General features: G+C 43.4%; 1 protein-coding gene across 2 annotated transcripts in view; it reads left to right on the top strand.

Moving 5' to 3' along the window:
* MRTFB (myocardin related transcription factor B) overlaps positions 1–26,905 on the top strand; it is a 107,862-nt gene that overhangs the window by 16,976 nt on the left and 63,981 nt on the right. For both annotated transcript variants that reach the window (XM_053276106.1, XM_053276107.1), the window contains exon 3: positions 6,631–6,797. In XM_053276106.1, the coding sequence (XP_053132081.1) occupies positions 6,644–6,797 (154 nt within the window). In that variant the 5' untranslated portion in view covers positions 6,631–6,643. The remainder of the gene's footprint in view (positions 1–6,630; positions 6,798–26,905) is intronic.

The following is a 26,905-nucleotide window of genomic DNA, read 5'->3' as shown; positions in this document are numbered from 1 at the left end:
TTCAGTTTCTGGGTGCCATGGCTCTCCAGTGCCTGGGATTTCTCAAGCCCTGCTGCACGATCATATTTTGCTTTTGGAGATTAAAGCCATGAGCTCAGGACAGTGAACAGATTGTGCAACCTTCCTAAATAAACATCGTGCTGGATAGCGCACATTAATCACTTAATGACTCTTGCTGGTAACAAAGCAAGGCCCCAGCGCCATCCGCTTTCACTCTCCTCTCCATTGTTGCCCACTTCCTATATACCCTGTAAAAGCATGCGGTGCCGCCTTTTCGCTGGGTTATGCGGAGGTCTTCACATGTACACAGTGCTGTGTCTACTTGACGAGACGTCATTATGGCCTCAACTCTCTAGTGTAAATCTTATGGAAAGTTTTCTACCTCCCTTTCCCCACAACAAATACTTGCTTTATTCATTCATTCATTCATTTGATTTCTATACCGCCCTTCCAAAAATGGCTCAGGGCGGTTTACACAGAGAAATAACAAATCAATAAGATGGATCCCTGTCCCGAAAGGGCTCACAATCTAAAAAGAAACATAAGATAGACCCCAGCAACAGTCACTGGAGGTCCTGGGCTGGGGGTGGATAGGGCCAGTTACTCTCCCCCTGCTAAAGAAAGAGAATCACCACATTAAAAGGTGCCTCTTTGCCCAGTTAGCAGGGGTAACATTATGACAGTAGTAAGCTGGTTTGTAGACCCTGATCGAAACGTGGGATGCAGATTTTGTAAGCATGCACCAGCGTTTCTGTGAGCGTTTGTTTAACTAGCATACTTTGTTCGGGTTGCAGAATTGGAGTTTGTAGACTAGGAAATCATTTGGTTCAGTCTTCTTGGCAGACGCGCAGGAAGGAAGGCTGTGCTTTATGGAACCCAGGTGGCCATAAGCGTGTAGGTTTGGCAGGACTTGAAGAAGTGGCTTTGAATGAACATGTTTCTCTTCTTGGAAGCCGCACCCAAATGTTCACTATTGTTTTTTTTTAATTTTTGCCAAATGTTTCCTATATATTGTCAGTTTTTCTTTGTTCAGACAGTGAGCTGGACTGGTGAAATCCCAAGGATCTCACTCCCATGTGCCTAAATGTTTGATTTGGTGTCTAAGAATTTAAAATATTCAACTCTGTTCAGGACTGGCACCCTTAATCCTTTGATGCTGGCTCCTAAAAAACATGAACCTGGTTACTAAGCATTTGAAATATGTTTCCAGCTCGATTCAGGAGTGTTGGAAACCTCCTGTATATAATTACTGAATATTTGCCTCCTTTGGAATGTGCAAAAGCTGTGAGTTCTGTGTTGGAGGACATTTTGGAATTTGTGATGCAGTCATTGCTCCCCTCCTTGACCATCCCACTTTCACATTTCTTCTGCCCCTGGTGTCATGTTCGGTGTGCCTGTATTGTTGTCGAATTCCTTTCAGAAGGCCCTTTGCCCCAAAACAAATGCCGTCACCTGTCCAGAGTCATGTCCTTGGATCATAAGTGCCAATCCAACATCTTGGCTCAGTTCCCAGACATTGTTATGACTTTGCTGGGCACATCTTCAGAAGAAGACTTCCCTCTTATTTCTGCTTCTCTCAAAACCACCCAACATCCAGCTATGTTGGGTGAATCTGCTGGTTCAGCATCCCTTGCTGCATCTTGGAGAATGATCACTCAAAGAGTATGCCAGATTTTTAAAAAAAATATCCCAGTAGTAGCCCTGAGAAAGAACTTTGGTTCTTGACAGAAGAACACTGGTTCATCAGGCTTGCAGTCCTTTTAATGGTAGCAGAAGTCAAATGGGTTAAACTGAGATTTTGGCAGTAATGATATCATCTTATAACATTTGCATTCCTCAGATAATACAGTAGTGGTTCTTTTTATATGGCATGTAACCATAGTAATGAGAATTGGGAGCACCAGAAACTGTTGCTAGGTACCGTACCTCTATTTCCTGGTTGGTAGATTTCACTAAGTAGGCCTTTTTGTGAAACGTGACAAATAAAATAGACAATGCAGATAAAACCCAACTTGATTTATGTGCATATAATTTGTCATTAACATCACCCCTTCTCTTGAAACATAGGTTTATGAAGAAATTCATCATTCTAAAATGCATGCTAGTGAATGATTAATTTGCCTCTTTTAAATTTGTTTTTGTCTGCAGTTTAATTTGAAATGGAGGCAAGCTTGCCACAGAGCTGCTGTTATGGCCTTGATCTGAAATAAATTTATTTTCAAGTTCTGCTGATTTTAGTAGAACTTTGTTCCATGAAAATGTGTGCAGTTGAAAGCTGTTGGTCTTCTTGTTGGGCATAGTGCTGCAGCCACTGAGATAGCGGTTTGCATCTGTGTAAGCGTCTTAATAGGAATTCTGCTCTGAAAATACTCTCCTAATGATGTACCTATTTTAATGGGAGTGTGGGGAGCATATAATGTCATAAAATGTAATGGGAGTGTGACAAGCTCTGCTTTCTAAAATCTAATTATTAAGCAAGAAGCAACTGCATATGATTGTAAACTTAATTAGATCTAAATGCTGCTTCTCACATCATTTTTCTCTACATATAAATCTGGTTGGCTGAACCAATCCCTGAAAAGTACCTATTCACAATGTACAAAGACGTACAGAACACAAGAATGTCAATTACTCAAATCTTATGTCCTTACTTTCCCTTCCTTGTACAATAGAATGAGGGGTCTAAATTAAGCAAATATAAATAAATTGTATCTGATTCACAGAATTATGGATTGTTGTTGTTTCTCCAAGCAGAATTTAGAGGACTGCTCCAGTCTTCAAAGGCGGGCTGACGTGCTAAGTACAGAGTAGAGGGCCGATCTACCTGCTGACCCCAATTGGTAGACCAACTCTCCATGGAAAAAAAGCACCATTTTGAGGCCAGTTTTTCCAGCTCTTCTTGGAAAAACGTGCCTCAAAATGGTGCTCGAACCACCTGAATTGCATCAAATTGCACACCCCTAGCAATATTCTCTCTGTCAGTTAGGATATTAAAATGACCAAGGGGAGCTGTGGCTTAGTTGGTTAAAGTACCTATCTAGTAAACTGGAGACCCTGGTTCAGATACCAGCAGCGCCTTTGGGGATGGGACTGCAGCTCAGTGGAAGAGTATTTGCTTTGCATGCAGAAGGTCCCAGGTTCAACCCCTGGCAGCATCTCCAGGTAGGGATGGGAAAGACTCCTGCCTGAAACCTTGGAGAGCTACTGCCAGTCACTGTTGACAATGCTGAGCTAGATGGACCGATGGTCTGACTCAGTATAAGGCAGCTTCCTATGCTTCTATGTAGTTTAATGGTCTTTTTGAATGGTGCTCAGGGTTCTCTTTTCCTTTTGTAGGGTTTCTCCTAGGCTTGAGCCCGAAACATTTCGGCGGCCATTGAAAAGGCCGCCGAAACGTTTCGGGTGGTGGGGGCGATTCGGCCTTTCGGCGCCGGCGGGGGTAGGGCTTTAAGGGCGGGGGAGAGTGTACTCACCCCCCCCGCCGCATTTCCCCCGCCGGCGCTCTCGGAATTAGAAGCCCCTCGGGACGGCAGCGTTCCTCCCTGCCGTCCCGTTTGCGCGTGTGCCCGTCATGCGCGCGCGCGTACGGCCGCGCGCGCGCGAACGGGACTTCCGGCCACTTCCGGCCGACGGGGGCAACGGGACGGCAGGGAGGAACGCTGCCGTCCCGAGGGGCTTCTAATTCCGAGAGCGCCGGCGGGGGAAATGCGGCGGGGGGGTGAGTACACTCTCCCCCGCCCTTAAAGCCCTACCCCCGCCGTGCCGAACAACCTTTCGTGCACATCCCTAGTTTCTCCCATTCTAGTCCATGTAAAATCATGGCTCTGGTAGCCTGTATTGAATATTATTGGTTTCCATAGGTTGCCTAGTCAAGGATAGAAGTAACACTGGGCTGATGAGTAGAAAGTAAGCAACATGGGAAAGTGAAAAAGGCTTCACAAGAGAAGATGAGTCACAGACATACAAGCGAAAAGCTTTGCAAATGATACACCCACAGAATCTTTCATAAGCAACACTTTCTCTTTCGTATGTATGAATTTTGAGAAGTTATATAAGAATGCTAAAATGGTAACTCTTGATTTGATGAGAAGTTATGAGGGTGTAAAGCCAGAATGTTCCACTATGGTATCAAAGGTTTTTTATATAAATACGCTAGTAATATGAGTGGTTGCCTATTTTAGAAAGCCGGACAGCCATTGTGTGTTTAAAAACCAAGAGTTGTATGGAGATAGATTATGGAAAATGCAGTGTTCAACCTTTTTGCCTTTGTGTCTGTAAGATTTTTTGTTGTCGTCTTTGTTGTCGACAATCCCTGATAGACACTCTTCCACTTTCCTCTCTATCTCTTGCTTTGCATCTTTATCAATTGTTGTCAGTTATCTAAGTAAACGATTACATGGAGAAATGTGTGTTAACTGACCTGAAGCCATGTGGACTTCATGGTAGCAACCAGACAGGTCTCGGCTCCTTGGAGTTCAACTCCTACCTTGCTGCTGTTTTCTCAAGCCAACCTACATATAACGCACAAACTCATTCGCTGTAGCCTGTGATCCATTTTTCAATTGGGAGTGGGGGCAATGAGATTAGTTTAGCTTGTCCTCACGGATGCTCTCCAGCCAAATCTGATTGACTGTGTGATATCCTTGTGATCACAACATCATCTCTGATAGGCAAGGGGTCACACCGTGACAAGGAAGAGCCCTAAAAATGATGCTGAAGCAACAGATCAGTGGTGTGAACAGGCACGAAGAAACACAAACTACCACAAGGGGAGGGTTTTGGAGGGGAAATGCTAGCCTCCCTTCATAGAATGGCTTTGACTACTGCAAAAAAAATTCTTATGTGGATATTCAATAACCATACTGAATGCTACAGATGGGGAGACCTCACATACTCGGGCTCAGAAATAGGCTTGAGGGGGAAATACTGTTTTCCTGAATATGAAAAATAGCTTGGTTTAGTCTGTACCAAATTTGTCTCTGTTGTGTCTCCGTTGATCTACCTAGCTCTTAACCAGCCTTAAGCAGGAGGTCCACCTTGAAATGCCCTGCAATATGCAGATGGCACTCCCATGATTTGAATCTTTTGAGGCCTTTGCAGAAAAGCAGATGCCGCTGTTCGCGTTCCAGGGAGAGAGAAAACACGAAATGAAGCAGCAGCAGAAAAATATGAACAGTTTTAAAGTATCAATTTACACTCGAAATTCTATATTTGCGTGGTTTACTGTGAGTTGTTTTTGAGTCTTTATCAGAAAAGCAAATCGCAAATCCTCTCAATAAATAAATAGGCAAGTTGCACACCACCACATGCAGGACAAAGCAGTTATCTGGGCACACATTTGAACCAGCCCGTACTCTCTCATTTCTTGGCATTTTTCTTGCATGTGCTTCATCTTGCGTGGCAGAGAGCCTGTTCTGCTCAGCCAGCTCCTTTCAACAAGCTGGATCTCTTAGATGCCTAGCCTCAGCATTATGAGCACATTGCCACAGTTTGTTTTTAATTAGCACAATTTAGCAAAGGCCAAGAACTTCACGTTCTGTCAAGGCTGAACTGTCCGTATTATGTTTGTCGGAGGCCCTCCCACCACGGTGTGGAGGAAGCATGCCAGTACGAAGAAGCAAAATGGCAGGATTGATGCCTTGTAGATATACACAAGGTGTCTTTCATCCAGAGTTGACTGCTAATGATAGGAACATTGGAAGCTGCCTTCTACTGAGGGTCCACCTAGCTCAGTATTTTCTACACTGACTGGCCGCAGCCCTCCAGAGTTTCAGGTAGGAATCTTTCCCAGCCTTACCTGGAATTGCCAGGGATTCAAAGCTGATGCTCTACTACTGAGCGTCAGCCCCATCACTTCATTATTCACATGATGAAGTGATGCAGATTATTTTCAGCTGAAATGCTTGGCCTATGCATCTGTTGTTTTACTAAAATAAATGGAATAATGTGCAAATATCGTATTATTATTGTGGATGTGAAAACTGGGCTTTGAAGAAGCAAGATAGAAAAAGTATTGACACTTTTGAACGTTGGTGCTGGAGAAGACTTTTGAGGATACCATGGACAGCCAGGAAAATAAACAATTGGATCATAGAACAAATCAATCCTGAATTTTCACTCAAGGCACAAATGACCAGGCTCAAACTATCATACTTTGGCCACATGATGCGAAGACCCAGCTCCCTTGAGAAGTCCGTAATGCTGGGAAAATTTGAAGGAAAGAGAAGAAGAGGCAAGCTGGCTGCAACTGGAGACGGACCTCTCCAGGTTGTAACTGTTACAACCTGAAACACGTAGTTAGTTGTAACTGCGTTTTCATTGAGTGGTCTGGAGTACTGTATGTGCTTATCATTTTATACAGAGAGAAAAATAGGCCTCATCAACTTGGTTGCTGTGGAAAGCCAACAAAAGGGTGTGTTTTAAGAAAAGCCACATGCTGCCTTTTGATCATCCTCCATTTCAGACTATAATTTATAAACAAGGTAGTATTGTTAGGAAAATGTATTGCCTCTGTTATAATTACTATTTTTTGTTGATTCACAGTTGATTATTTGCGTGCAATTATTTCCCCCCTTATCCATTTGGTCAACTTGCTGTGGCTAAATCACCCTTTCCTCTCAATTTCTTCAGCTGCCTGAGCACAATGGAACACTTGGGGACAGTGGAACTGGAAGAGGATCCAGGGTCATCACCGTGCCTTGCGCCTAGTCCTCATAGTGAAGCAGTCGCTCATGAATTTCAGGAGCTCTCCCTGCAACCCAGCCACTATTTGCCTCCCCTCAATGAAAGGAAGAACGGTGAGTACAAGACATGGCGGATGATCTGCTGTCGTTTCTTGTGCTAGCTCAATTGGATTGTTAATGTTTTGTTTAGTGCTTGTTTCTGTCCAACAGGATGAAAATAAAGAGTGGTGCTGAGCAATGTGGCAAAACCTGCTGTAGACTCTGTCTTAAACACGGATGCCTATTTGCGACTTGTAATATCTGGTATAATGTCCCTCTGTGGCTTGCATAATGAATAGCACTCCCGATGAGTGCCGAGTTTCTCCAAAAATACAAATTCTAATACAACTGTCAGCCTGTTTTCTTGGGCACTGATGGAACTTAGTGATGATTACTGTATTTACCCGAATACAAGTCTAGTTCCCCCCCAAGTTTTTTGCTGTTAGGAATTGGGGGGGTTGTCTTAAATGCAGTCCTCTTCCTTTTGGGTGAATACAGATTTAACCTGTAGTTAAGCTCTAGTTTTTAAGGAAGTCATTTTTAAATTCGAGAGTTGCCTTCCATTTGGATAAATGTGGTATCCTTCCTTTGTTTCTTTTGGCTAGAAGATGACAGAAGAGTCTGGTTTATAAACCAAATATGTTTCCATTTGCTGTGGTCTCCATCTTTTGCAGCAGGTCATCTGCTGCCTCCGTTACACCAACGCAGAATTGCTTCCTAGAGCTATTTGCGACTGGGTTATTCTGGTACATCTGGGTTTATTTTACAAATGCATTGCTATAACTTCTGATTTCCAGGATCCGAATTGCATGCTCCAAGTAGTAATCCCACCTATTGCTTTTTCAGCTCTCTTATTTGGGAGGCAACTGAGGATACATTTTCATAAAACTGGAGATGATCTCATAGAAGGAAAAATCAAATCTCGCCATATTAACTGTCTTAAACCAGGGGCATAGTTGAGTACTTGAAATATTCATGGTCTGAGCCCACAGCCCCTCCTTTTGATAATTAGATGCAATCATACTTCACCTCCCCCCCCCCCGAATAATGACATATGTTTTTAAACCCTCTAATATGATCATAAAGCACTTTTGAAGACTGAAGCCGCGGAGAGCAAGGTGAGGCTTGGAGCTTTCTCCGCTGCTTCACTTCCTCCGTGGAAAAATCATGGAAGAGGGAGATGTCTGATGAGATTTGGGGCTCTGAGCAAGTAACTGGGGCCCTGTGCCCCATGGGCCACCCCCTAATGATGCCGGAATATGTGCATAAGAACGTTAGCACCAATAGTTGAGTATTTTTCGGTAGAGGAGTAAAGAGAAGTAGACTTTTTAAAAAAGCCCCTCTTTCATCCAAAACAGTTTTCACCATGGTAATACTGTATTGTGCTGTGGCTATATTGTAACCCCTGCTAACTGAGCAAAGAGACACCTTTGAAAGTGGGGATTCTCTTCTATTTAGCAGGGGGAGAGCAACTGGCCCTATCCATCCCCAGCACAGCATCCTTCCAGTGGCTGTTGCTGGTAACTACCTTGTGTTTCTTTTTAGATTATTATTATTTATTATTTATTCGATTTTTATACCGCACTTCCAAAAATAGTTCAGAGCGGTTTACACAGAGAAATACTAAATAAATAAGATGGATCCCTGTCCCCAAAGGGCTCACAATCTAAAAGAAACATAAGATAGACCCCAGCAACAGTCACTGGAGGTACTGTGCTGAGGGCGAATAGGGCCAGTTACTCTCCCCCTGCTAAATAAATAGAATCACCACATTAAAAGGTGCCTCTTTGCCAAGTTAGCAGGGGAAATTGTGAGCCCTTTGGGGACAGGGAGCCATGTTTATGTATTATTCATTTTTATATGTAAACTGCTTTGAGAACTTTGGTTGCAGAGCATTATATTAGTAGTAGTAGTAGTAGAAGATGAAGATGATGATTGGTCTTTGAGAGAAGTGATTTGAAGAAAACTTAAATATTAAATGCCCACCCAGAGACCATTTCAAGCTTTATGAAGAAGAGCCCTTTTGCTGTTACCTGTTGCAATTCAGAGAAGCAGATTCACCTGCAGAAGCAAATCCTAGGGGGACAAATGGTCCTGGAGCCCCTGAGGGAGGTGTGGCCTATCGACCAGGTGACGGCATGCTCTTGGCTCTCCTCCTCATGCCTCTCTGAAGACGCCAGTGGGGAGTGGGGTGTCTGGCAGGGGCCCATCTTTATTTTTTTTGCCTAGGGCCTATTCCAACCTTGCCACGCCCCTTTGCAGACCCCACTGACATTAAGGCAGTGCATGTGAACTACGACAACTAGTCTACTGCTAATATTTATATACTGCTTTCCAAGAAAAGAACTCAAAGCCGCTTACATAGACAAATAATTGAAAAAGATGGTTTCCTGTCCTCAACGGGCTCACAGTCTAGAAAGAAATATAAAGTAGACACCAACAGCAGCCACTGGAGGGATGCTGTGCTTGGGTTGGACAGGGTCAGTTGCTCAGCATTAAAGGATTGCCAAGAGGGGCCTCTTTGCTGAGTGAGCAGGGGTCAACTTCTGCATTCCAATTAATGTTCATAGTTCATGATCCCTGCATAGAAGCATCTCCTCTGGATCAGGACGGCCCTCTTTAGTTACTCTTCCTTTTCCAGCCCTCAGGCTTGCAGGGAAATACTTAAAATGGGGTTAACCAAGAGATACCCAGCGCAGTTTCATGAAGCCTACAGTCCTGAGCAATCAATTCAACTGATCAGTGCAGGACTGACTTCTGTGCTGAGGATCAGGTTGCACGTGTCTACCGCAAGGGTTCTCAATCTTGGGTCCTCAGATGTTGTTGGAACTCCAGCTCCTACAACCCCCACCCAGGGATTTTGGGACTTGAAGTCCAACAACATCTGGGGACCCAAGTTACCCCTGGCCTGTAACTTGGCCTCTTCAGCATAACAGAGATGTCACTGATCTGGGTTTTGTGCCGTAACTGCCAATGAGTCATTCAGATCTTGAAAACAGATATTTGGTTTTTATAGCACCTTATTGGCATCCTGTTCTGAACAGACTGGATTTCTTCTGGCATTCTTTTCAACCTTGATCTTGGGCAACGTTGCAGCATGAAATTGATTATTCATCTTCTGCTTGTTGTGACTTGAGCCTGCACTTAATATTGGGAAAGGTGTTCATTTAAAATGAGAACCAACAGACTGGGGGTGGGGAAACAGCATCTTGTGAACGGGTGGTTCACAGTGGTTTCTTTTGCTTGATCACGTGCAGGTCCAATAGCCATCGATCCCAGCTTTTAAGATATAGGTTCTTTGTACATTCAGTAGCCAATTCCTTAATTTTAGTTCCCCCATTTCATTGAAGATTTATTCTGACAAGAATCCTTGTGCCTTAACATTACTGTGGCAACAGCTGTGTCAGGAATCTATTACTACTGTTTCATGTGGATGTGTTGGGCATTCTCCCAGCAGTTGTGATACTCAAGCGGATGTTTTTGAGGGGCAAATTAATGGGCAGTCAACTTTGATGTTGACTTCAAAGGCAATTCTTGCTGGTTTATTTCTTAGTACAGTGAGAAGCCATTAGTGCTGAAGGCATACAAAGAGAAGAATAGAAAATAAAGCTACAAGGACAATTGAGGGAAATAAAATACATGTTTTTTATCCCCATTCAATGGGCTTCTGTTCATTAGCCGGTTTTACCATCAGCCAGCCTTTAGCTGATGGGATGGGGCTGTAGCTCAGCCGAAGAGCATCTGTTTGTATGTAAATGGTCCCTAGTGCAATCCCTGGCAGCATCTCCAGGTGGGGCTGAGAGAGACTCCTGCCTGAAACCTTGGAGGGCTGCTGCTAGTCAGTGTAAAGTAAAAGTAAAGTGTGCCGTCAAGTCAATCTCGACTCCTGGCACCCAGAGAGACCTGTGGTTCTCTTTGGAGGGATTTACCATTGCCTCCTCCTGAGCAGTATGAGATGATGCCTTTCAGCATCTTCCTATATTTGCTGCTGCCCAATATAATACCAGTGGGGATTTGAACCGGCAACTTTCTGCTTGTTAGTCAAAGCATTTCCCCACTGCGCCACTTGACAGTACTAAACTGAATGGGCCCATGGTCTGACTTGGTATAAGGCAGCTTCCTATGTTCACTTGCAGGTTTTTCTGCCCCTTCCTTCTTAAGGGGAGAATGTGGACAATGTGTCCAAGGGCCAGAAGAGGCAGCCATTTATGAACCCCTATAGTATTCCCTAACACAGGGCTTGACAAATCCAAGGCGCCAGGGAGCCATGGCGCCTAGAAATTTAACCATGGCACCTAAATTATGGGAGTTTGCTATGTCTAATATACTGTTTCCTGATTCTGAACAGGGCAGAAAGATCTGCCCCCATATTTTTTGTTTGTGTGATAGAATCAAAAAGGCACTTCATGGTTGTACCATAACCTGCTGAACTCCCCAAATGTTGCTGGACTTCAGCATCTGGGGATCCAAGTTTGAGAATCCCTGGTATAGTGCAATTTGGTCACTGTATTCTTTTGCTTCTTTGCTTTGTGTGTTCCCTTCCTTACCGTGGATTGCTACATTTTAAATACCCATGAAAATAGCCAGCTGATACATTTTTAAATTTAAGTTTAGAGTTTAAAAAGAATGTTGTCCATCATGCTTGCTGGAGTTCAGCAGGTTATGGATACAGCAGTGAAAAGCCTTTTTGGTTCTATCACACACACAGTGTTTTTCTGCAGATCCTTCCGCCCCATTCGGACTATATTAATAGACATAGAAAACCAGAGCCTTCTATGGAGGGGCCCTCAGAAAGATCAGAAGTGGACATTTCTGGTTTCTGGACATTTTGTACACAGTGAGCACAAACCAACCACTGGCAAGTTCCACTTTCCAAATATGAAATGCTGCAATACTTTAATGAAAAAGCTTTGCGTGCTGATCTTGGATTTTGATTCTGAAAATCCTTTTTTCTAAGCCTGGCGGTATAAAGCTCAAGATCTGCATGTGGTCACAGAAACACTTTGTGCAGCCTTCAGATCTTCAAAATGGTGTAAATCTCAATCTTCTTGTTTTTCGAAACAAGGCTGTAGTTAACCTTCATGGTAGCGAGGAAGAATACAAACCCAAGCTAGTCCTCCGGAATGGGGGGAAATCACATATCATCTGGAACAGCTTTCAAATTGTCATGAATTGTTTCCGGAACCTGAAGTTTTGGTTCATTTCTTTCAGTCCTTTTGGTTTCCAGTATGTTCTCTCAACTGGAAAGGAGAGCTGGTCCGGGGAGGAGAGCTAGTCTTGTGGTAGCGAGCATGGATTGTCTCCTTTGCTAAGCAGGGTCTGCCTTGGTCTGTGTTTGGATGGGTGGCCATATGGGACATCCATATAGACAGGTGGCTATATGGGACATCCTTATGGGATGGGGCCATAGTTCAGTAGCAGAGCATCTGCATGCTTGCATGCAGAAAGTCCCAGGTTCACTCCCTGGCAGCATCTCCAGGTAGGGCTGGGAGAGACCCCTGCCTGAAACCTTGGAAATCTACTGCCAGTCAGTGTCGACTGGGGCTTACAAACCTGTTGATGCTGTGACTCACTAAAATAATATCTAAAGCCACATGACTCCCTCCTGCCCTCAGCTGACATCCTGACTAATGGTGTGTAGACCAGAAACATGTTGCTGAGGGTCGAGTAACTTGTTTCCAGCCTAGCAGAGCACTCCTAAAGTGCTGGCAAGCTCCAAAATGTATTTGCACTTTTGCACAGGAGTGGACGAGTGCTCACACATTGGAAGCATGCATGGCAGATCATTGCAGGGACTAGTGCTTCATTGATGTTAGGAGCACCCACACTTTTTGTTGTGGTGGCCACCAGTCCAGATGGTTTAAAAAAGGGATTAGACAAATACATGGAGGATCAGGCTATCAATGGCTACTAGCCTGCACTCTTCCCTCTAACAGGGATACCCAATGTGGTTCACTACAATTCCCAGCATTTCCAGCTGCAGTGGCCTTTGGCTGGGGATTCTGGGAGTTGTAGTCAACAACATCTGGGAATCCTTGTTAGAGGGAACACTGCTAGCCTGGATAGCTGTATACTGTATTTCCATCAGGGTCAGAGGGGGTGTGCCCCTGAACTCCTAGGTTCTAGGACAGGGCTGATCAACTTCGGCCCTTCTGCAGATGTTGGCCTACAATCTCCATAATCCCTGGATGTTGGCCACTGTGGTTGGGAATTTATGGGAGTTAGAGTCCAAAAAGAGCTGGGGGGCCTAAGTTGAGCAGGTTTGTTCTAGGAGGGAGAGCTGGTCTTGTGGTAGCAAGCATGACTTGTCCCTTTAGCTAAGCAGGGTCTGCCCTGGTTGCATATGAAAGGGAGACAGACTAGAAGTGTGAGCACTGGAAGATATTCCCCTCAGGGGATGAAGCCACTCTGGGAAGAGCATCTAATGTTCCAGGTGCCCTCCCTGGCGGCATCTCCAAGATAGGGCTGAGAGAGATTCCTGCCTGCAACCTTGGAGAAGCTGCTGCCAGTCTTTGTAGACAATGCTGAGCTAGATGGTATATAGTCTGATTCATTATATGGCAGCTTCCTAGGTTCCTATGAGGGGGTCGGTTCCAATGGACCTTGACCTAACTCAGCAGGGCTTTTCTTACGTTCTTAAGCCACCTGAAAACATAAGGGTCAAAGTGGAGCAAAGTAAGGTATGAGAGGTGGCAAGTTTTAGCTCCCCTCACCCTTATATGTTCCCCTGCATATTCTTTTTTTGTGCTTTTAAAAAAGAAGACCCCTCCCTTGCCCCACATGGCAGAAAACCCTCGTGTTGTCTAGTTCCACCCTCAGCTTCTTGGGACTTCATTCACACACAAAAATTCAAATAAAATGCTAATATCAAATTTTGAAGTACATCTTAGATTAGATATTACTAATTAAACTCCATTTTGTCTTATTTAAAACTGAAATTTGTTTGTTTTTTTAAAAATCCATAATGCATTAAAAATGAAAATATTTCATTATTGCTAGAACAAAGTATTCCTAATCCTAACTCCTAGGGGAACAGAATATGTTGCAATCAATGTTTTATCACACTTAAAGTTGTTTTTCTCAATGTCTGATTTTTTTTAAAGTCACTGAGCTGAAGGAAGAACATTCTTCTGATGTGTGAAATGATTTTGACCCATTGCGAGTATGTGTGCGTTATCTAGGAGATGACATCTATTATATTATTAAGAACTGAGAAGGCAAATTTTGTATATACTGATTTCTCCTTCGGTCTGTCATTGTTACTAGGACTGCCAGTTCCCACAATCCTTGCATTCCCTGGGCATCAGTCAGTGTCTGCAAGGAACAATTTTCAAATATTAAAGCATGTGAAAAGACCCACAGGCCAAAACTCAGTGCTCTCCAGAGACTTGACCTCTGCAGTTGAGTCTCTTCTGACATTTTCACAGGCTACTTAAAGGCATTTCGGTAGAGTCATTCCATTTGGTAAAGTTTTCAACAAAACCTCTGTCATGATTAGTCAGATATATTATAGTCTTTACTCCCCTCCTTAACAACTTGAAGTGATGCAGTTAAAGTGGGAAAGGTGGCTGACGGCTAACTTAAAGGCAAAAGTACCCTTCCTGCAAAAAAAATAAATAAATTCTTATTTACAAATTTTGTAACTGAATTCTGGGAGTTGGGAGATTTTGTATTGAATTCTGAATAAAAGACAAAGTAGCAAAAGAATCTGTATGTGTTTAGGATAGGGTTGCTAATATTTTTTCAACCAGTCCTTTCCCCCCTTCGTGGTAAGTGTTTTATAAAATACTAGTATGTGTAAGCCCGTTGTAATAACGGGCTCTAGTGGGGGGGCGGTTCCCGCTGCCGCCTCACCCGCCTCGGGCGCACTCCTTGGGCCGACACCTCCGCCGCCGCCTCGGGCGCTCTCTCCGCCCGCCGTTTCTTGTGGCGGCGGCCGCCGCCATCGGAGCCAGTCGCTCCGCCACGGCCACCGCCTCCTTGGCCCGCACTCCTTTGGCCGAGGCCGCGGCTCCGCCGCCGCCTCGGCCGCACTCTCCGCCCGCCGCTTCTGCTCCTTCTGGTCTCCCGTGGCGGCAGCCGCCGCCATCGGGGCCAGTCGCCCACCGGCGGCCGGGTCCAACATGGCCGCCCATCTCCGCGCATGCCCAGAACGGGCGAAAAAGACACGGGCGGCACGGACGCACGCCCAAGGCTTTTATGGGTAAGGATATAATGCAGCAGTGTTCACATCTTTGTCGTTCCCACTGAAACTAGAAACAAATATGATTTTAGTGGCATATCTATACACTTATTCATTGCATTTTTGAGTATTTTGTCCTTGGCATGTACCGGTATGATACGGTAAGAAAAACAGATTCTTCTCGACTTTGAATTCTTGCTGTTTGAAGACAAATAGATTTAATCTCTCATAGCATTCTCCAGGAGAAAAAAATGAACTGATCAGTCTCATAGGGTTAGCTGAAAAAGTTCTTTTATCTGAGTTTACGACGAGGAAGGCTTTATAGCTCTCCTAGTTTTATAGCTGGCCTTCCCTTAATCTGTGTGTTTGGTTTTCTTTAAGGTTGGGAGGTGGGGAGGGCTTTGTTGAGCTTGACATTACGAGGAGTAATAGGATGAATCCCATAAGATAAGATCCAGGCAGTATTAATGGTATGTTTGTTCGTCTATTTCATGTTTAATGAGGCAATAAAATTGCCCACATATGTTCCTGATTTCATTTCTCATATCATTGGTACTTGAAACTGAGGTTAGCCATTTCTCCCATAGTTCTAACCAGACAGGAATTGTTGAGATAACGGCGATGATCCATCACTTCCTACACAGTCTTGCTTGAGGGACTCTAATGGCAGTTTCCTAGCTCTGGCATTCTTTGAGGCTCGAGTCTGCCTGTGTGAAGGTAAACGCCTTGCTGACCTGTGGGAAAGTTCTGTTAAAAGTAAGAGCAAAGCTGCTCGACACTCGCATTAATTTAACCCTTTGCATAACATTCAATGATGAGTCATCGGCCCTTGACGCTAATATAGCTTCATTTGTTTTCCAGTGCTGATGACTTGTGAATTGCAATCACGTTCTTGGTATTCTAAGTACTGTTGATATTCCACCTTTTTACATAGGAAACTGCCTGATACCGAGCCAGACCCTTGATCCATCTAGCTCATTATTGTCTGCTCTGCTTGGCAGCGGCTCTCCAAGGTTCCAGGCAGGAGTTTCTCCCAGCCCTACCTGGAGATGCTGCCAGGGCGTGGACCCAGAGGCGCTCTTATGCCTGGACTTCCGGGCCAAAGTCCAGAGCCTCCACACCCTGAAGCATATTAAATGGACTGCATGGCTCCAGTCTTAATTTCAGCAGCTTACGAAGTGCAAAATGCAGTATTTTGGAGTGTGTGGATGAATGCAACAGGATATTCTAGAATGTTTCTATATAACTTCTAAAATATTTAGAGGCAGTTCACACATTTACCAGAACCAGATCTCTGTATCTTGGGGGAGGAGGCAGATGGTGAATTTGTTCTTGCTTTGCCCTGAGTGTTTACGCTTCACTACCAATTATACAATGGCCTGTTGCAATAAATGTATGACCGTCGGTGTCCTGATTGATGATGAAGTGCTGTCAAGTCGGTGTCGACTCTTAGCGACCACATAGATAGATCAACCATCATTCCATTTTGTCTATCCATGTGGTTTTCTTGGTAAAATACAGGAGTGGTTTACCATTGCCTTCTCCCGTGCAGTATGAAATGATGCCTTTGTCGTTGTCACTGAAGTGATCGTCCACCTCCAGCACCTTCCCATATCGCTGCTGCCCAATATAGGTGCCTGCTTGCTTTAGCTGAGCAGCTGGGATGACCTCTGCGCTTTGGGTGACCCTACTGTTAATATAACTCCTATATACTTTGCTCATCCCTCCCAGGAACACCCCCCCCCCCGCCACGCTGAGGCAGCATAACAGGATTTTGGGGGGTTGGTGTCCTAACCCTTAGTATATAGGTTCCAATGGGTGAATACAAGGCAGGCACAAGAAAAAAGAAGGTATCTCTGTTGATAACTTCAAATTACCTTTCTACCAAGAAACTCAGGATGGCGTACATGGTTCCCACCCATTTTATTTTTACAACAACCCTCTGAGGTGGGTTAGGTTGAGAGCACCCAGCGAGCTTTATGGCCAAGCCAAGAATAACATCTTCAATATGAGTCTTTTCAGGAGCCTGTTGTAAGAGAGAGGCATTTCTCTTTCTCCTTGCAGATAGTTCATGGCTGTTTTATATATCCACAGAGATTAATTTTTCTATATAGAGGTATTTATTTTGAGTTATTGTCAGTCAGTTAGAAAATGGCAGTCTCTCAAGTAGAATTAATCATATCAGCCGAAAGTGAAATAGAAAATTTAATTTAAATCCCCAGTGAGAAGATTAAATAATCTCATGGATGCATTTCACCACTGCCCCAGGATCTTGTATATATTGTCTGGCCATATCTTTCTTGTCACAATAAAAGACAGCTTCAGATGGATAGTGAATTGTGAATTAACGTATCTGCTGCTAAAGACATGTTGGCCTACACATCTGAATGAGCATTCCCATTTCAGCAAAGGGCATAGTCCTCTCGGAAAGGGTCCTGTGCAAGGATCATGGAGACTTGCAAAAGAGCAAAAAAAGTACTACTGTCCATGTCCAAGATGTTTTAAGAGCACAGGCATGTGTTTGAGACGGGCAACAATGATGTTCTATGAATACGTGTGCACGGTACTTCCGGCCGAAAACAGAGGCAGGGCCAGCAGGGAGGTATGTTGCTGCCTCAAGAAGTTTTTTTTTTTTAAGGAGCGCTGGTGGGCGGAAAGCAGCGGGAGGGGTAAGTGCACCCCCTGCCCTTAAAGAATCACACACCCCTGGCGCCGAACCTTCAAACTGCATCACGTTCGAACCAGTTTGGAGGCCTCTACGATGGCCTCCGGACCGGTTTGTGTACATCCCTAGTTGGACTGCAACCCTCATCATCCACAGTCATAGTGGCTAGTAGCCAAGGATGATGGGCCAACACTTGCCAGAGGGCTGTGTTCAGAAAGGAATTGTGAAGAACACCCACTAGCTGCCATATTATTACTTTTCTTGTGCTCTTTCTTGCCTCGACCCATTTTACTGTAATAGTTTTTACTTTTTAAAAAACCCGCAAGTCCTTTGTATCCTGCTTTTCTCATATAGAACCAAAGTGACTAACACATATCAACAAAAATTTTAAAAATCCACAAAAAATACAACAAAAGCATCAGCAAAGCATAAAACAAATTCAAAGTTAGCAAAAACGGAACCAGCAGGAACAAGTTTCTCAGATCAGCAAATAAAAACTCAGACAAGATTAAAGATCCTCTGGAACAGCCAGGTTTTTGCCTGGTCCTGAAAGGTGTACACTGTAAAGTGTAGGGGGAGAGCGTTCCAAGAGGTCGGTGCCACCACCAATAAGGTTCCACTCCTAGTAGGTCTGCCACATCTCAAATGGCAAAGGCATCCAAAGCAGATCCTTAGATGATGAGCAGAATGTTTGGGTAGGCACACACTGGAGAAGGTACTCCTCCAAGTGCTCAAGTCCTAAGCCATTTGAGGCTTTAAAGCAGGGATAGGCAACCTTGGTTCCCCAGCTGTTGTAGAACTACAGCTCCCATCATACCCAGCTGCAGCTGGGGATTATGGGAGTTGTAATCAACAACATCTGGGAATCCCTCTTACAGAGAACACTGTCTATAACTGTTTTCTTCACAGTGTGGCAATACCTCAAGGGATAATGTCCATTTTCTCTTGTGGCTAAACACCTTCAAATTTCTCTCCTAAGCATATCTTGAGATGATATGAAGAGGGATTACAGTCCCCATGATATGAACAACACATTGCACAACCAAAAAAGGTAGAGATAGGGTTGTGTCTGTGTGTACGTACGTACATGTGCAGTTTAGGAAAACATGGGTATTGTGATTCCATAAAATCACAATTTCAGTGGAGTTAGAGTAAGTCGTACTAGGCTGGCATATGCTCTAACATAAAATAAACATTCCTAGCATGTCTCTCCTGTTTGAGCTTGCTCTTTAAAAATCTCCATATCTATTTGGTGCAATTGCATTGGGAAATTCAGTTTCCTATTCCTTCAGGAGAAATGCCACAGTTAAATCTAGTAATACTTCCAGTGGTGTATTCCTGCTGATAATGATAATGATATTCCTGCCTGATATAGCAGCTGTTGAAACTGGGCTTCCATTGACTTGTGTTGAGAATATGAAGATGCTAGATATCAGGTATATGTTGAAATTTGTGTGTTAGAACAGGCATATGTTTGAAAGCTGGCATAACCAAGTTTATGGTTTAATTCTGGTCTAGTGAAATCTAACCCTGTTCCTTTTGAACAAATTGTTTTATAGTTCATAAGTTTATTTAAGAAATTAAATAGTTCTGATTTATGTTATAGGAATCCACACCACAGTAATGAAGGCATGTTATCTGTGTTTTACAGATAAATTCTGTAAGAGCTGTGATGACACTATTTTAGTTCTATAGTACTGTATTTCCTTCCTTACTGGATTTTATTGTATATTATTGGTTGCTCTTGCTGCTGTGTTTATTTGCTCTCTCTCTTTTTTTAAATGGTTTATTTTATTGTTGCTAGGACTTGATAGATGGTATGACTTTCATTTTTTCTATGCTGTGTATTTTTAGACATTTTTGTTTCTCTCTGGACTAACACAACTAAAACCTGTCTAAGAGCTGTGACAAGGGGGAAACCCAATAAACTCATATCCAGAAAATCATACAACTTCTAGCATTTCAAAACAATACTGTCTTAACACTGTTCCTTCTAACAAGGATTCCCAGATGTTGTTCACTACAACTCCCAGCATCCCCAGCTGCAGTGGCCTTTGACTGGGGATTATGAGAGTTGTAGTCTACAACATTTGGGAATCCCTGTTAGAGGGAACACTAGGATTTAGTTATTAATCAGGAGTTTTAACCTAATATTTCTGCACATAGGCAAATGTCTGAGTTTGTTAGTATTTGCACCAGAAAGTTATCAGAATGAGGTGCAGCAAGCTTTCTAACAACATATGATTACAAAGTTCTGTTCAATGCCTGCTTTTCCTACTTCGTTGAGCATGCCAGGGACTCACAGAGACAGGAAGTTGTGTGTTGTTGTGCTTAAATAATCCCAAGTGAAACTAATCGTGTGCATGTGTTGCTGTTATATCTGGGTTAGGGAAGGAGTTTTCCCTGTGGTCAGATTACAAGAGAATACCTAGTAAGAGTGTGATTTTTCTTGCTTGAATCATCTGCAGTTCTTACCTCTCCGGGCACCCTTCTGTTGTGCTCTCTGTGGACATTGCAGCACTGATTTCAAGGAAGAACTGCTGGTGATTGGATGGTTTTGGCTGAATGTTGCACTAGATTGTTGGAAAGTGGAATATTCTCATGGTCTAGGTCCCCAAATTGGCCAACTATTAACCTCCCAAGATTCCCTCTATATGAAAGGGGACATTCTCTGTGTGTGCATGTGCAGCCGCGCGTGTGTGTGTCTGTGTGTGCACACACACATCCACAGCTTGAAGGGATCAGGAGAGATTCCTATTCAGATTTGTGGTTTGTTGGGTTTTTTGTTTGTTTGTTTTTGCCTACAGCTTCTGTTGTCAAATGAATATCTCTTTGTGATTGTCATGCTTCCTTATGAGTTACAGTCGCACAAGGAAAGTCCTGTGGTTTTATTTATTTGTTTGTGTGTGTTTAAACCGCTTTGGGAACTTTTTGTTGAAAAGCGGTATATAAATATTATTTGTGGTCACAGATTAGCCTTTTTCAACACAATTCATTGCCAGAAGGAGCAAAATGAATGATTTTTGTTTCGGTTTATACCCTGGTTTGGAATACACGAGACTGCTTTCAGATTCCATGTTAGAATTACAGGAGATAATCAGTGAGCTCAAAGAACAATGATTAGTAAATACTCTTGACTGATTAGCATGCTCTTGGCTATGAAGTGTACACATCTGGTGTTGACCATATCAACATTAATTTCAGCTAGAAAATTTATTTGATATCTTTTAAACTGAAGCACAGTTCAAAAATAGGGAAGCGACTTTCCCAACAACCCCGATTCATCTTATCTGTATAGATCTCTTTCAGTAGTTTTCCAGGAAATTTCTGTTTCTTAACAGTTGCGCCATCCCTAAGTGGGATAATAGCTTTCTTTGATGCAACAGGATAATCTGTTAACAGACCGTTTCTGCACCTTAAAGCAAACTTTGCTTGCAACAGTCACTAGATCTTATTTAAGTGATGCAAGCTCCGGATCCACGCTCTGCATAGGTAATTTCTGGTAATTCTGTGTCACTGCAGTACCATCATTAGCAGACATGGGACACTGGTGCGTCAAGACGGATCCTGTGCCAGGAATAACCATTGCTGGAGGTCAGAGACATAGCAGCATTGAGGGCAGTCCCAGGCTGGGATTTTGGGCAGCCACCCACCACTTGCTGCTTGTTTACCCGCCAGCCAGCCTTTGCTGTTCTGCGGTGTTGTCTAATGATGCCACTGTGCTCGCATGAGCCAGTGTTAGTGATGTCATTTGATTGCATCATGGCTGGCAGCAGCGAGTGGGCAACCACATGGCTGGCGGGGGCCACAAAGGCAGGGCGCTCCATGCCTAGCAGTGCCCAGCATGGTGGTGGTGGCACACTGGAAGAGAAACAAATCTGGAGCAGCTTGGCAACCTTGGGCGCTTTCCAGATTATACCCCTGCTAACTTGGCAAAGAGGCACTTTTTAACATGGTGATTCTCTTATTTAGCAGGGGGAGAGAGAGTAACTGGCCCTATCCACCTCCAGCTTAGTATCTCTCCAGTGACTGTTGCTGGTGTCCATCTTGGGGACAGGGATCCATCTTATTTGTTTGTTATTTCTCTGTGTGAGCCATTTTTGGAAGGGTGGTATAGAAATCAAATAAATAAATAAATAAATAAATAAATACAGCAGTAAAATGCTTTGGCTGGGCAGGATCGTTAATCAAAATGATCCCCAGAATCTCCAACCCGTACAATGGGAAGATACAGCTATTTTTCTGCAGCATTGTAGCACTAAATTGCAAATATAAAATCCGAAGTAAGGCAGCGGAACTGTGAGCAGCACCTTGCTGTCAGTGCAGGGTCTGCGGTGTCACAACACAGGAAGTACAGAAGCACACTTTGCAGATCCGTAGTGACACTTTGGTAAAGGGTTGCTCTTTATTTAACTGTGGGAGAGTAACTGGCCCTCTCCACCCCTAGCACAGTACCTCCAGTGACTGTTGCTGGGGTCTATCTTATGTTTCTTTTTAGATTGTGAGCCTTTTGGGGACAGGGATCCATCTTATTTACTTGTTATTTCTCTGTGTAAACTGCCCTAAGGCATTTTTGGAAGGGCGGTATAGAAATCGAATGAATGAATGAATGAATGAATAAAATAAAGTGCTCTGGTGTCCAGGTGCCTTAAGAGGAAGAAAATGGGGGGTGGGGCAGAGGTGACCCCTGAAGACTAGGGGGTCAACTGCTCAGTTATACCTACACGCCTGCTGGTGGTACTATGCAATCCTGACACATGATAACAGCAGCTGACTGGGACATTTCAGGTTTAGGAACAACTTGCACAATTATCCTAAAGGCTTATACATATGTAAAGTAAAGTGTTCCATCAAGTCGATTTCAACTCCTGGCGCCTACAGAGCCCTGTGGTTTTCTTTGGTAGGATACAGGAGAGGTTTACCATTGCCTCCTCCCGCGCAGTATGAGATGATGCCTTTCAGCATCTTCCTATATCGCTGCTTCCCAATATAGTACCAGCAGGGATTCGAACCGGCAACCTTCTGCTTGTTAGTCAGGCATTTCCCCGCTGCATACAACGTGGTGTACTATACATATGTATGTACGTGTATATATATCCACGTGTTAGAATTGGATTGTTGTTGGTACAGTGCCTAACAGGAAGGATTTTCCCTACTTGGATCTCACAGGATGTTGTTAGAGCAACTCCAGTGCTTGTCGCTCCGTGTGCTTTCCCAGCTACACACATCTTTAGAAGCTGGGTGTCAAGGATCAAGCAGCATTGCAACTTTTCTGAAAGTTCTTACAGAGTATTGTGCTTTCTAAGTTAAGCACAAGGAAACTTGTGGTTTCCTGTGGTTTGCCAGGAGTAAAGAACAGAGATGCTAATATAGATTCGAGCACAAACCGTGAAAGGGGTCAGGTCCTTGTTCTGCTTGCATTGAAAAGTGATAATTAGGACTTGAACATTTTTAATATCCTAGTGGCTACTTGCATATCAGAAATTTTAAGTGTGTGGGAAATAATCTTGCACTTAAGGGATTTGGTGCTAAAGTACAAAGATTGGGTGGTGTGTTTTATCAATGTTAGCCCTCTTTAAAGTGGGAAATGACTTGACTAGCAAGCCAGAGGTTACTGGTTTGAATCCCCGCTGGTATGTTTCCCAGACTATGGGAAACACCTATATCGGGTGGCAGTGATATAGGAAGGTGCTGAAAGGCATCCTCTCATACTGCGTGGGAGATGGCCATGGTAAACCCGTCCTGTATACTACCAAAGACAACCACAGGGCTCTGTGTTCACCAGGAGTTGACACCGACACAATGGCGCACTTTTCTTCACTTCACTTTTAAAAACAACGTTTGGTTTTAAGCTTCCTTCTGTGTTTCAAGTCTATAGTTTCGAAGCATTGCCCTAAGAGAACACCAGAGGAATCTAAGATTTTTAAAGTTTGCTGCTTTCCCAGTATCATACTTCTCAACTTCAGCTACAAAAATGAACTGAATTGCCAAAGAGTTTGTGTTAGTGAAGCCCCTTGTATAGTAGCCCAGCAGAATGTCATTTTTAAAAGTGCCTCAGCTTACTCATATGTCTGTTATTCTTCCCACACATTCCCAGTCCTATTGCACAGAAATGAAAGAGTTAAATGAAGTTTATCCTCCTGACTTGCTGATGGCTTCAAAGCTCATAAACTTGGATGGAAATGTGATTGGTTCATCTGAGCATGCCCTTGTCATGAGAACAACTTTCTGGGAGTGAAGAGACAAGATTGTTGTTTCCGTGTGTTGTTGGAGCGTCTGATGATGAAAGCGCAATCCTTTGCTGAAACCTTTCCATTTTGGTGTTTTCAAAAGACACTCTCGGATTGTGATGTATCTGCCTTCTTCTAGAAGTGCTTTCGGTTCCATTATTGCTGTTCCTCGCAAGTTCTGGCTTTACAGACTCTGCATGCTTTAAGAGTTTAGCATCATTTGTGTAAGTAAAATTCCCAGACTTGTTTTCTATGACTCTGTCTTGACTTCTCTTGCTTTTTCACAGCAAGCCTTTTAAAAACAAAAAACAGGGCACCCAAGGATGACATGTTTTTAGCATTTCTCCTTAAAACATCTTAATGCAAACCATGTTTCTGCATTAGAAAACAGCTTGTGTGATGTTCAAACGCTGTCAGTCTTCCTGCACTAAGGATGCTGTTACAGTAACTGTTTTTGCTTTTGCTGTTGTGCCGGAGTTCCCTTTTGAGCCGGGCAAACTGTCTGCTTAGCATTATCATTTCAGAAAGGTTTCTTGTTTTGAAAGGTAAACAAAAAAATCTACAGAAATCCCTTTTCAGAAAAACTCCTCGATCCTTAAATTGTACTTTAAAAGTACAAAGGAAAAAACCAGTCAGCAGACTGTTTACTCATCATTAGAAGATCTGTCTTTTATTGCACATAAATCAATCATTGGTGACTTCATTCTTGTTTGTATATTACCAATTCAGTTACAGTAATACACAGCTTCTGGTTCTCTTTCGGACATGGTAGCTTTCCCACAACCTATTAGAATATTATTTAGTTGCAGAGATTCATGCCCTAAATCAGGAGCTCTTTTTATATGTTGGTTGGTTGATTGATTGATTGATTAAGTGCCGTCAAGTTGGTGTCGACTCTTAGCGACTACATAGATAGATTCTCTCCAGGATAATCTGTCTTCAACTTGGCCTTGAAGGTCTCTCAGTGGTGCATTTGTTGCTGTCGTAATCGAGTCCATCCACCTTGCTGCTGGTTGTCCTCTTTCCATGTTAGAGCTCCTGAATTTGTACACCTGCAGGTTTTTCACACAGGTCTTTATGCCCGGGGTATCTGAAGAGCGAGCGAATTTGCTTCGCAGCAGATTCGAGGCATTTTAATTTGAGGGATTAGATGGATCATTCACATAGCCACCAGCACCTCCATCAACTCCTTCAGAGAAATCAGAAGCCCTGGAGGTTTTTTCAAAAGCTGCTGAAAATAGAGGATTTTTTTAACCCCGGATATAACTCGGGCTAAGCCAGAATTCTCAGCCTCCATTTGGGGAGAAACAAAGTCCTGTCTGTCCTGGTCCCTGATAGCCTGCAGGGAGGTCGGATTAAATCCAGCGAATATATGGACTGGCAGACTCCAATCTTGATTGGATTTGGGGGGAAAGCCCTGTCTACGAACCCCTGTCCAGGGAGAGGGGAGCGAATGCTCATTGTGATTTCCCCCCAAGATCTACACCCCTAGAGATGGAAAAGAGGCGATAGCATTGCAAGACGTTCTGCTTTCAGTGTGTCCTCATGCTTTTGTTCTGACCATCGGGCCTGTACTGGCCACATTTGCAATGGTGTTTTAAAAGCTTTTAAAAATGCAAAAACCACTGTAAAGTTTTATCAATGTCAGAGGAATGGACATGAAAGTGGGCAGGAGTGTTCTCCAAAGATTACTCCATGGAGAGAGCACAACAATTTGTTCACTGTTACCCTAACCCTGGCCGTAACCCTTTGCTCTGTGCCAAGATGACTGCAACTATACCCTAATAGTTTGTGGATCAGGATAAAGAAGGGGTGATAACTCAGAGAAAGCTGTAAGTACAACCATGCTATCACCTCTTTTCCATCTCAAGGGGGGTAGAAATTGCCAGAAATGAATATGAGCTTTCATCCCCCAAGATGGTAGGAAAGGAAAGATTGTGCCTCGCATCAGTGTTGATTCCTGGTGACCACAGAGCCATCTGGTTTTCTTGGTAGAATACAGGAGTGGTTTACCATTACCTTCTCCCGCCTGAGGTTTTCTTGGTAGAATACAGGAGTGGTTTACTACTGCTTTCTCCCGCCTGAGTACCAGTGGCAAAAATTTGTGGGCCTGGCTCATGGACATAGGAACTTAGGAAGCTGCCCTATGCTGAGTCAGACCCTTGGTCCATCTAGCTCAGTTTTGCCTACACAGACTGGCAGCAGCTTCTCATTCTCAGTTGTTTCCCTGTTCACTGCTTTGTAGGGGATGTTCAGCATAAGTTTCTCATTCTGTGGCCTGCAGCATTGTAATGACTTGGGAAATCTGTGCTAGCCAGGAGCTTCAAGTGTGCATTGGAACACTTCTGGACCTCTGAATTGGCAGCACACAGGTTACCTTTATTGGATGGATTTTAAAAATGATTTTAAAAAATATTTAATTATAACGCTACATACTTTTTCTGAACCTGATACTGCATGCCAGGTTTGCTCGAAGTTAAATATCCTTTGGAGGCTTGTATACATTTTAATATTGCATCTGTTTGTAACTTGTGCTGAAGTTAATTCTGAGATGTTGGTCTCATTGCCAGTGGGACTGTCCCTAGCACCTGACATGTGAGTGGCGTCAAAGCCAACCGTGTTTTTGTTACTGCACTGTTATACCACCTTCCATAAAACCTCCCAAGGCGGTTTACAAAAATTAAAATACAATAAAACTCGATAAAAATCACATTAAAATATTAAAATCAGTTGAAACAGTAATGAGCATAAGCTGCGAAAGACCCAATTCCAACTTCCTTAGAAAGCCAGCACAATGACCAGCTGTTCATTGTTTTTCTTAAACGGGCTAGAAGTTTTAAGAAATTAACCATCATATTTTCCAACTTTTTCATTCTCAGGAAAAAAAACCAACACTGCCTAAATTGGTCTCTTGACATGTCTGAGAACATCATTTTGAACTTAACCCTCACGATATAAGCCCCAAAGTTAAAATTCATTCAAGCTGAAAGTAGGATCTTATAATGGAAGATCTTAACTTGAATTGTAGCCAGAGCTGCCTCATACATCGTATTATACATGGTATTCCTAACACGATAATTGGTGTCTTTAACTGTCATCTTGTTCA

Source organism: Hemicordylus capensis, chromosome 13 (genome assembly GCF_027244095.1).
Source record: "Hemicordylus capensis ecotype Gifberg chromosome 13, rHemCap1.1.pri, whole genome shotgun sequence".
Taxonomy (NCBI): Eukaryota; Metazoa; Chordata; class Lepidosauria; order Squamata; family Cordylidae; genus Hemicordylus; species Hemicordylus capensis.
This window is presented reverse-complemented; position numbering and strand designations above follow the sequence as displayed.